Raw genomic sequence first — 12,583 nt, 5'->3', positions numbered from 1 at the left:
TCCAGATACTTTTGATTACATTTTGTATTTGTTATTACAAAGCTGGCAGACAGAGCAGCAAAATACTGGTTTGTCTAATGAACTTTATTGCGGAAATGTCTTAGCACACATACAGGAGTACAGAATTAGTAGTGGTTAGAGAACATTTCTTCTCCAAGCTTCAGTTACGAATTTTTGAAAAAGTAATTATAACAGTCTAGATCGCATGGCATATTTATTTGAAACGTGAGCGGTTTCGATCATCACATGATCATCTTCAGATCTACAACCATACTAATGGACAATAGTTGAAGGTCCGAGACTGTTATAATTATTTTCAATTAAGAAAGTCAGATACCACTCATATTTAATATACATAATTTTATTAATAAGTAAGCTATAACCAAGACATCTTAGCATTATTATTTCATAATTCTTTATTATCAATAAAATTAACTATTTATTTATTTCAAGTGTCTCTATAGATACATATGTATATACATACATACATACATACGTATGTATATACACACATATGTACATACATACATATGTGCACACATACATACATACATATGTATGTACAAACGCTTGAAGATGAACAAAACATGTTTGAAGTGCGTCGCACTATGTTAGATTAAGCATAAAATAAAAAGTGACTGGTAGCACAAACTTGAAATAAATTATTTTCCCACACAGTCACGGTTCACCAGCATAGCCATTATGGCTGAAAATACTTAAAATTAACTGACATTTCAGTCTCTTTTCATTAATCGTCCTTCTTCATTCTCTTTCTCTAGAGCTACTGTACACTCTGGTTCTTTCAAGAATTCCTCGAAATCGTCATATATGAGTCCAACAGCGCTTACACAGTACAAAGATTCTGTTTTAAATTTGCGCAGAATTTCAATATATTGGCCGTTTCCGCACTCACAAGTCCACGGATTGTTTAGCAAGCTAAGTGTTTTAATGTTGTGGCATTCGCCTACAGCCAACAGTACCTCGGTGAGATTACTTAATTTGTTTGTACTAAGGTCCAGTTCCTGCAGTTTGGCTGTCTTCTCGAAAGCATCAACGTCAATAAAGGAAATCTCGTTACTTTCCAAATGTAGTGACTTCAGTTCAGGAGTAAAGTGGAACATTCCTTGTGGGAGACTGGGGATACGATTGATATCCAAGTTAAGTTTCACAAGTTTTCCGTTGTTCACAAATGTTGCGGATCCAAGAGTTGTCAAAAGATTTCCCGTTAGTAGGAGCTGTCGGAGATCCAGCAGATTGTGCAAAATGCCCTCAGGGAGGGACTCGATATTGTTGTAGCTGAGGTCAAGGACTCTCAACTCGCGATTGGCCGAGAAGGTTTCTTCGTGCAAATGCGACAGATGATTCCCTCGTAGGGTCAGCTCTTTCAAGGCTGGCAACTTGGCCAGCGTCTTTGGAGGCATGACTGACAGTTCATTGACGTCCAGCTTGAGTACTTCCAACAGTGGGGTCATAGAGAAGGTATCTTCTTGAAGGGACCATATACGGTTGTGACTCAGGTTCACTGAACGTAGTTGTCCAGAGTTGAAGAATAGACTCTCGGGGAGCTCTGAAATAGAGTTGTAGCTCAGGTCGACCCACTCGAGTTGAGGACTCCAGAAAAATATACTTTCGGGGATGTCTGTCAGCCAGTTAAAATGGAGATCGACGTACCTCAGTAGAGGACTGTGTCTGAAGAGTGTTGGAGGAATGTCCTCTAGGTTATTGGAAATAGCTACACTCTCCAGCAGTGGACAGTGGTCGAAGAATCTGCTGTCGACGGTAGAGAGCCTAGTCATCAATGCTGAGAATACTCTGAGCTTTGGGTTGTTTTGGAGGGTGTGCTCATGAAGAGTGCTGATGTGGTTCCAGTCGAGGATGAGCTCCTCCAGATCGTTATTACTGCGGAAAGTGTCTTTCGAGACAGATACAACACCGCTGTCATTGAGGCTGAGAAATACCAATTTCGTCAAGTAGCTGAAGGTGAGGTTCGTTATGTGTCCCAGTTTCGTTGCGCCCATGTGCAGCGTTTCTACGTTGTCAGGAACACAACCTGGAATTACAGCTCCTGGGGAAACTTTTGGGTCGATGGTTACATGTGGAGGTGAAGTTGATTTCTGCTCTTTACTGTTCCTCAGTTTATTGCCGACTGATATCGATTTTCTGGATATCTCGAACTGACTTTCCTTCTCAGAGACTCTATTGTTGGGGCCCTTACTATATAATGAGTGGCCTAGGTTGACTAGATGGTGAGGGGTTCTTTTATAATTCTCTTTTTTCTCTGCAGCTGGATCTCTACCATCCAGTGGTCTCTCTTTCAGATGCAAAGTTCTACTGATGTCCTGAGAGGGCATAAAAGTATCAACCAGTGTTTGATATATGGCGGGGATATTTCTTGAATTTCTGTGGTGATTCAGGTCTGAAACGGAGACGTCTTTGAGTGCACTACCAGTTAAAGTAGGTTCCTCCTCTGGCAACTGAGAAGTGCCCTCTGCCATTTTCTTGATGCTCGAGCTTGCTGCTGGGCGGCCTCTCTTAGCAGTAATGAACTGGAGCGCGAGTCTTCTGAGGACTTCGAATGCAGAGTGAGTGTCTTCCACTATTTTCTCGATGAATGTGGAGGCTACAGTCTTCCGATCTGTGTCTACTTTCACTTCTCGGCGAACTTCCACTGGTTTGAGAAAACCGCTGTTACTGCTAGCAGTTCCACCATTCAATGATTCTTTATTTCTGGATTGTGAACTACCACGTCTATAGACGCCAAGGATATGAGGGTCAACTTTCGTCAGCTGTGGGATATTTAAGCGTCTGATAGCTCTCCTTCGAGGACTAGCTTCGTTGACAGATGTACTTACTCCAGTATCATGTTGTTTGGTTACAGTGGTTGCCAAAACAGGTAAGAGGTATCTTGTATTTCTTCGATGATTCAGATCTGAACCAGGAACCTCTTTTAGAATACCACCAGTTACTGGAGTTTCTTCATTTCCTGCCAGTTGCAGAGTGGATTCACCCCTCTGCTGGAGACCAAAATTTGATGTCGGCCAACCTCTGTTAGCATTAATGAACTGCAGTGATAGTCGCCTAAGGACATCGAATCTGGAATGAGTGTCTTTAACTATTCTCTCGATGAATTTGGAAGCTACAGTCTTCAAATCTTTGGGCATTTTATCATCTCGTGTGTGACCCATTAATTTGTAAATACTAGGTATCCCTCCCATCAATTCTTTATTACTGCCAGGCTGTGAATCTCGAAGTCTATAGACATCGAGACTTGGAGTGTCACCTCTGGTCGATCCTGGGGTACGTAAGCTCCTGATAGTTCTCTTTCGTGGAAAAGCTTGATTGGTAGGTAGTCCCACTCCATTACCATTATGTCGAGATAGCGTGGTTGCCAATCCAGAATTATACTGGTCAAGATATGTCCTCGGCGATACTTCAGTTGGACGCATATCCTCTCTATGGGAGAGGACTTCATCTGGAGGGGAAGCAGTGGTGGCGTCGATGTCCTCGTCTCCCAGGTACTGTGACGGTGTCATTCCCTCGTAAGGCTCCGTGACGTCATCTGGTCTAGTCTCCAGAAGGTGTTGCGAGCAGTCGAACACTGTTGGGCTGAACTGGATGCAGGGGCAGACCACTGGGATCTCCTCAGCGCCAATGTTGTCTCCGGGGCTCACGGATGTCAGCTGCCTGTCGGCACTGCCGTTTCCGGAAGTTAACAGCGGATATGCGGCGAGGAAGAACCTGAAACAAATGCCAAAATGGGTTTTACACTTTAGTCTTATCTATAGGACAACAGTAATCGTGTCAAGTGTGCTTCTAAGTATGTAATATGAACCCCAACACGATGGCTATTGACAGCGGAAAATAATGGTGTCTGTTTTTCTCGATAAATAGATATAATTTTTAAACGAATTAAACCACGATATACTTTCCCCATTGCAACTCTATATTGAACTTTTCTAATCGTCATAATAATAATAACAAAAGTAACAATGAGACATAAAATTACACATTCTGCAAAACTGTTACCATTTTAAGGTCACCTTAGACGACTCGACGGAAACACCGTATAACCTTAGATATGCACTTGAGGACAAATGCTTTGCCACATGTGTGCCATATGGCCACCGTTCATGCAGCAACAAGTCTTCCCATTCGATGCCCCACACGTACAAAATTGCATTCGTGTACGGAATCCATTAAAAGCCGATCACTGTGCGTACCAGGGAAACATCGACACTACCAACAAGGCTGGAATACACCAAAGGCTTTGAACATACCCGTACAAAAAAAATCCAACAGGTACAAGTACCGAGGCTTTAGAGGCCATGGTGATGGCGAGTCACGACCGATAAACTTGTCGAAAATTCGTGTTAGATATTTTCAAACAACAACGTGAAACTTGGCAGGGGCACAATCTTGGGTGTGCCATATAGTCATCCTTTTACCATTAAGAACATAAGCCGAGCCGAGACCTTACACAGTGTTTTAACATTGGACGTTAAAGCACTTGTGTACACGTCATATCGGGGAAACTGTTGGTTTCGTGACACATGTTTACGAGGATTATTTGACTGTATCATAGTCCTCTACTCATCCTTTTCGTTTGTACCGAGAATAACGACATAACCTGAACAAACGAATGTAGTCCATCACGTAATAATTACTATACAATCCAACACATCTGCACACGTAATTTTTTCGATCAGTTGTAAGATTCGACAAGATAGGACTCCGCCTCATTATACTAAGGAAATATTTCAACACGAACCACATGAGAACGACGCATTGCCGCATTTTAGAGCCCGCGTTTAGTGAACACTTTTTCTTGTTTCGATCCACAATGTCTCCTCCGAAAATGTGGAAAGCAAAGAGCGTGACTACAAGAGGTGTGTCTCAAAGTATCGAAGATAAACGTGTTCAGAGCTCTTAAGGCACGCATTTTGGAACCTATTTCATGTTTTAATATAAGGAATCATCCTCACAGTTTGTAGAAGTATTTTAGGAAGACTCTAAATTGTAAACTCATTCCAGCTCAAAATTATTAAAAACAAGCAGAAATTGTGCCTTATATCTCGAAGCCTTGCTGACATTGTGATAACAGATTTCTTCAGTCAGATACTGAAACGTACTGCGAGCATGCAGGAGGAAAACAAGTTCAGATGGTTCAAAATGGCTCTGAGCACTATGGGACTTAACATCTGAGGTCATCAGTCACCTAGACCTTGGAACAACTTAAACCTACCTAACCCAAGGACATCACACACTTCCATGCCCGGAGCAGGATTCGAACATGCGACCGTAGCGATCGCTCGCTTCCTGACTGAAGCGCCTAGAACCGCTCGGTCACAGAGGCCGGCACTGCCGCACTTCATAACCTCAGCTGTCGCTGGGGAACGGCATAAGAGGCCTAAAATGCGGTCATAGCGAGTAAATACACTTAGGGGTAACACCAATTTAGAATTTTCTAAAAATCTATTTTGTGTTTGCTTAAAAGACACTTTGAATCTTCTAAAATATGAGGCAAAAATTGTAATCCTTGAAGAAAGAAACTGTTCTACGGTTTTTGGAACGCCCCTTCTATCAGCTCTGCTGACCCTAAATGGCCTACCTCCTCCAGCTCGACCGAGAGAAATGGAGCAGTGGTTATCACGCGTTCGGGAGGCAGACGGTTCAGACCCCCGTCCGGCCATCCTGATTTAGGTTTTCCGTGATTTCCCTAAATCGTTTCACGCAAATGCCGGGATGGTTCCTAATCCGAGCTTCTGCTCCGTCTCTAATGATCTCGTCGTCGACTGGGCGTTAAATTCATTCGTTTTTAATCTTGATTTTTGTGTGCGGTAAGTTTATTTGTGGTTTTATATCATATAGTGCTTCAAGTAAGAATGAGCGATAAGAAGATCACGGGCAGATGAGGTACGGAAACATCGTATCCAACGCTATGTCGATGTTGTATGTCATCAAAGCGTCCAAAGAATTGACATTAGGCTGAGAGCAGTTCGGAAGGATTCGGTGTGTCTGCTACGGTACTGGAAAACAGTGACCAGTATTTTGATGCGAATTACGGTTTGAGCTATAGGATCATACACTTTATTGCCATTTTCTACATCCGCAGCTACATCTAAATCATACTCCGCAAAACACCTAATGGTGTGTTGCGGAGGGTACTTTCTGTACCACTATCTGATCCTTCCAATCCTGTTCTACTCGCGAATAATGCGTTGGAAGAATGATTGTCGGTGAGCCTCTGTATTGGCTCTAATTTCTCTGATTTTCTCCTCATGTTCAGTACGCGAGACGATGTGGGGGAGGAGGGGAGGAGGGGGGGGGGGGAGTAATATGTTGTCCGACTCCTCCTGAAAAGTTCTGTCCCGAAATTTCAATAGTAAATCTCTCCGTGACGCAAAACCCTTCACTTGTAACTTCTGCCAGTGGAGTTTGTTTAGCATCTCCGTAGAGCTCTCTCGCCAACTAAACGATCCCCTGACGAAACGCGCCGCTCTTCGTTGAATCTTCTCTGTCTCCTCTATCAGTCCTACCTAATAGGGATCCCAGACAGATGAACAATACTCAAGAATCGGGCGAACAAGCGCCTTATAAGCCACTTCTGTCGTGGATGAGTTACATTTCCTTAAGATTCTTCCGATGAATCTGGCATCTTCCTTTTCCCACTATCTCTTTTATATGGTCATTCCACTTAAGGTCGCTCTGGATAGTTACGCCTAGATATTTTACGACACTGCTTTCTCCAGCAGTCTGTCATCAATACTGTAGCTGTCCAATAGTGGATTAATATATGTGAAATGTAAAACATGCAATGCAGTTATCACATTGTAAGGACGAAATCCTCGAGGCTTACGCTTCACAATAAGTATTGCTTGCCCGAACTGGCCAGAAGTTGTCACAACAAGTGGTAAGTTTATGCGAAACGCATATGAAATTAATGGTTGAATCATTCTAGCAGCACTCGTGCTTGGAGTAAGGCTAAGCGGAATTGTAAAGTTTCGTGCGTCCATGGAATTGCCACGGCCGATATTTCAGTCTTTCTATGGGGGACTAGTGGATGAGATTTTGATGGCAACGGCTACAGTGCGGCAGGTCGGTTCTGAGATGGCAGGTTAATGGTGAGGGTTTTCTAGAAGTAGATTTTTTTCATTTGGTCGTGTTTATAACGCATTTCAATACTTCAAACACGTTTTTCTCGGAATATGATTTTTCCAAAAGGCACGCAATGTAAATCCGACAGTTTTCAATCTTTTTGTTTGAAAATTTAACCACAGCTTTGAAATAAAATTTCAAATTGAGCCACATAACGGATTTTCGATTAGTTAATTTAAACAAAGTTTATTAACTAATGACTGTCCCTTTTTAGTGAAAATTCAACCGCTTTATTCAAATATCGTCCATTACACAAAAAACAATAGTTCCAAAATCTCCTAGTTGCTTCAATAGCAATTACACAGGTTTTTTTTCAGCAGGTACAGTGGTTTCTGTAGATAGCCTCAAATTATACATGCCTCGGGAAAACTAATGCGTGTCGCCATATTGTAATATTTTCCTACAGAATTTGTTTGTAACATACTTCAACATATGCCCCATAAATATTCCAAGTATTATTTATTGATCATCTCCCTGTCCTACTATCAGTCAACTTTTTAGGCTTTTATAGTGAAGTTACCCCGTAACAACAGTCCAGGCTAGATTTTGTCCCTTATAAAATCTAACAGGACTTTCGACACGGGGAAAGGGAGCATGTCATTCCGCCCATAGGCCAGCCAGTTTGGCCCGACCGACCGCCACATCATCCACAGGCAATGATGTCACCGAGATTCGGTATGGATGGGCTAATGGACAGCACACCACTCTCCCAGCCGCTGTCGGATTAGCAGAACTTATGTAGCTACTCTTCGGTTGGACAGGTAATCAGTCAGCATCGCGATGCTGTAAGCATCCACGACCTTCCAGCAAGGAAAAATCGCTGGAACTCCCTGGGATTCGAATCCGGGTCTTCCACATGGTCACAGCCGCGCTTACCTCTCAACCCAAGAGGCCGACACTATACACAGAAGAAAACAGAAAATAAAATCACGAATTTTATGTTTAACGACCAATCGATGTGTATAAGAGACAGTAATTAAGCGATTTTCCTGCCTGACGCCGGCCGTTTGGTCCAGACGTTTCGGCACGCTCGAACCGCGGCATCTTCAGGCGCGCGAAAGCCACAAATTTGCAGGCTGCCTCACCTCCTCCCTCGCTGGCACCTGTCTCTCTAGCCGCCGCGCGGTGACTAACGGCCGGAATTAATTCGTCACGTGGCTGAGCGGCAAGCCCCGTTCCACAGGCGGCAAGAGATATTGTTTGGATAACAATAACAGAATCTTCAATTGTCTTAAAAGGGCCCGCCTGTCGCATTGTCCTCGGCGCTGGTGGCGTCTTCCCGAGAGGGGGCAGGGAGGCCCTTCCTCCGCATTTCTAGGGCGGTGCGTCCCAGGCTCCGCGCTGATGGATGCGCTTCATTAATAACGGGGTCGTCGTCCCGGCTGCTGCGGAGCTTGGGGCTTTTGTTTCGCCAACGTTGGCACCTACTGGGATCTACCATCTGTGGGCAGAGAGACAGCCCTCAGCTTGAGAAGGAGGGATGGAGGCTCTATTGTGTGCCTGTTGCCATGGAGACTGTGCTGTAGAAACAACGTGCTCAAGGTTTGCTCAATAAGGAGTTACTGCCTTACTGGTCTACAAAAGCTATTTTTACCTCGATTTTTTTCGCTGACTAGGGATAAACTCTACAATTTTGTAATTCAATTGTGAAAAAAAATCGCAGCACCAAGATGTAACTAATGTGGAGTAATGAAATTTCGGGTATGCATTTGTCTAGGTAAAGTAGCTGTTGTTGTTGTTGTTGTGGTGGTCTTCAGTCCTGAGACTGGTTTGATGCAGTTCTCCAGGCTACCCTCTCCTGTGCAAGCTTCTTCATCTCCCAGTACTTACTGCAACACACATCCTTCTCAATTCATCTCTTGGTCTCCCTCTACGATTTTTACCCTACACGCTGCCCTCCAATGCAAAATTGGTGATCCCTTGATGCCTCAGAACATGTCCTCCCAACCGATCCCTTCTTCTAGTCACGTTGTGCCACAAACTTCTCTTCTCCCAAGTTCTATTCAATACTTCCTCATTAGTTATGTGATCTACCCATGTAATCTTCAGCATTGTTCTGTTGCACCACATTTCGAAAGCTTCTATTCTCTTCTTGTCCAAACTATCTATCGTCCATGATTCACTTCTATACATGGCTACACTCCATACAAATACTTTCAGAAACGACTTCCTGACGCATAAACTATACTAGATGTTAACAAATTTCTCTTCTTCAGAAACGCTTTCCTTGCCAATGCCAGTCTGCATTATATATCCTCTCTGCTTCGACCATCAGCTATTTTGCACCCCAAATAGCAAAACTCCTTTACCACTTTAAGTGTCTCATTTACTAATGTAATTCGCTCAGCAACGCCCGACTTAATTCGACTACATTCCATTATCCTCTTTTTGCTTTTGTTGATGTTCATCTTATATACTCCTCTCAAGACACTGTCCATTCCGTTCAACTGCTTTTCCAAGTCCTTTGCTGTCTCTGCTAGAATTAGAATGTCGTCGGCGAACCTCAAAGTTTTTATTTCTTCTCCATGGATTTTAATACCTACTCGGAATTTTTCTTTTGTTTCCTTTACTGTTTGTTCAATATACAGATTGAATAACATCGAGGAGAGACTACAACCCTGTCTCACTCCCTTCCCAACCACTGCTTCCCTTCCATGTCCCTCGACTCTTAAAACTGCCATCTGGTTTCTGAACAAATTGTAAATAGCCTTTTACTCCCTGTATTTTACCCCTGCCACCTTTAAAATTTGAAAGAGAGTATTCCAGTCAACATTGTCAAAAGCTTTCTCTACGTCTACAAGTGCTGGAAACGTAGGTTTGCCTTCCGCACTAATTCCCACTAGTAGCTACGCCATTAATATGGGAGGAACGCAGGGTAATGTAAGAGCGAGATAAGGCATTGGAAATGTGAAATTTTGGTACATTAATAACCGATATGTTGAATGCTAGCATGCGAACATGCATGCAGTGTTTCTACAGGTGTCAGATGTCAGTTTCTCGGACAGAGTTCCATGCCAGTTGCCCTAGCAACTAATGATATCAGCTGCATAGGTACTTTATGATGAATCAGCGGCGACGAGTGAAAAATGTGTAGTGGATTGGGCTCGAATCCGAGACCTCTTGCTTCGTATGTAGTTGCATCAACCTCTGCACCAGCTGGACATACGGTTCATTGCCCGTTATCTCGGCAGCCCCCCCTCCACCTGAAGACTCACTAACCTAACGCTACCTGTCCCCATTGCCCGTCTAAGTCACTATTTTTAGATTCCCACTGGATGTCTAACGTAAATGAACTTCCGCACTCAAGGCTAGGGGCTCATTGCTCATCTACATGAATCGATTATATGAATAAGAGCAAGCACCACATATACATATAAAAGAAATACCATTGCCGGCCGCGGTGGCCGTGCGGTTCTAGGTGCTGCAGTCCGGAACAGCGGGACTGCTACGGTAGCAGGTTCGAATCCTGCCTCGGGCATGGATGCGTGTGATGTCCTTAGGTTAGTTAGGTTTAAGTAGTTCTAGGGGACTGATGACCTAAAATGTTAAGTCCCATAGATTTAAAGAGAATGTAAGCTAACAGAGCAGTTATTGCAATAATGTTTCGCTACTTACATTGCTGGCCCATGTAACACTTTTAAACGACATCTAGTAAATCTGCCAACTCTTGGTTCGTGCACATTACACTCAAAAAGAACTAAATTCTTGTATTTCTGGAGAGCATTTGACATGGTCCACACGGTGGGCTGATAGCGAAGGTAGGAACGTACCGAATACGTTCACGCATATGTCAGCTGCTCGAAGATTTGTTAGGTAATAGAACACCGTATTTTGTCCTCAGTGGCGAGTTATAATCAGAGGCAAAGTTATCGTCGGGGGTACCCCAGGGACGTGTGATAGGACCGCTGCTGTTCTCAATACAGGGTGTTACAAAAAGGTACGGCCAAACTTTCAGGGAACATTCCTCACAAACAAAGAAAGAAAATATGTTATGTGGACATGTGTCCGGAAACGCTTACTTTCCACGTTAGAGCTCATTGTATTACTTCTCTTCAAATCACATTAATCATGGAATGGAAACACACAGCAACAGAACGTACCAGCGTGACTTCAAACACTTTGTTACAGGAAATGTTCAAAATGTCCTCCGTTAGCGAGGATACATGCATCCACCCTCCGTCGCATGGAATGCCTGATGCACTGATGGAGCCCAGGAGAATGGCGTATTGTATCACAGCCGTCTACAATACGAGCACGAAGAGTCTCTACATTTGGTACCAGGGTTGCGTAGACAAGAGCTTTCAAATGCCCCCATAAATGAAAGGCAAGAGGGTTGAGGTCAGGAGAGCGTGGAGGCCATGGAATTGGTCCGCGTCTACCAATCCATCGGTCACCGAATCTGTTGTTGAGAAGCGTACGAACACTTCGACTGAAATGTGCAGGAGCTCCACTTGTTGTGCCGTACTTGTAATGGCACAAGTTGTAGCAGCACAGGTAGAGTATCCCGTATGAAATCATGATAACGTGCTCCATTGAGCGTAGGTGGAAGAACATGGGGCCCAATCAAGACATCACCAACAATGCCTGTCCAAACGTTCACAGACAACTTCGTTCTGGAAATCTGTCTCGACACAAACGTACCGCGCCACAGCTATTGCCCCGTGCTAATCCATACATCAAATGGGCATCTGCCAACACCGCATTTGTAAACATTGCGCTGACTGGAAAACCCCGTTCGTGATGAACACTAACCTGTTGATGCTACGCACTGATGTGCTTGATGCTAGTACTGTAGAGCAATGAGTCGAATGTCAACACAAGCACCGAAGTCAACATTACCTTCCTTCAACTGGTAGTGAATCGAGGAAGTACAGTACATACTGACGAAACTAAAATGAGCTCTAACATGGAAAGGAAGCGTTTCCGGACACATGTCCACATAACATCTTCTCTTTATTTGTGTGTGAGGAATGTTTCCTGAAAGTTTGGCCTTACCTTTTTGTAACAACCTGCATTCCCAAATGGTTTGGCGGACAGGGTGGGCAGCAATTTGCTGCTCTTTGCTGATGCCGCTGTTGTGTAGGGTAAAGTATCGAAGCTGAGTGACTGTAGGTGGAGCCGGCCGCGGTGGTCTCGCGGTTCTAGGCGCGCAGTCCGGAACCGTGCGACTGCTACGGTCACAGGTTCGAATCCTGCCTAGGGCATGGATGTGTGTGCTGTCCTTAGGTTAGTTAGGTTTAAGTAGTTCTAAGTTCTAGGGGACTGATGACCTCAGATGTTAAGTCCCATAGTGCTCAGAGCCATTTGAACCATTTTTGAACTGTATGTGGATACAAGAAGACTTAGACCAAAATTTCTAGTTGGTGTGATGATTGACTGATGGCTCTTAGTGGGCAAAAATGTAAGTTAATGTAGATGAGTAGAAATA

The 12,583-nt window shown here is 43.8% G+C and overlaps 1 protein-coding gene across 1 annotated transcript in view; it reads right to left on the bottom strand.

Annotated features, from left to right (window-relative positions):
• The window catches only part of LOC126293664 (uncharacterized), a 293,175-nt gene continuing 280,592 nt past the window's right edge, over nt 1–12,583 (bottom strand). The window contains exon 2 of the mRNA XM_049986956.1: nt 1–3,738. Coding sequence (XP_049842913.1) covers nt 735–3,738 — 3,004 coding nt within the window. The 3' untranslated portion in view covers nt 1–734. The remainder of the gene's footprint in view (nt 3,739–12,583) is intronic.

Source organism: Schistocerca gregaria, chromosome 10, assembly GCF_023897955.1.
Source record: "Schistocerca gregaria isolate iqSchGreg1 chromosome 10, iqSchGreg1.2, whole genome shotgun sequence".
Classification (NCBI taxonomy): domain Eukaryota; kingdom Metazoa; phylum Arthropoda; class Insecta; order Orthoptera; family Acrididae; genus Schistocerca; species Schistocerca gregaria.
This window is presented reverse-complemented; position numbering and strand designations above follow the sequence as displayed.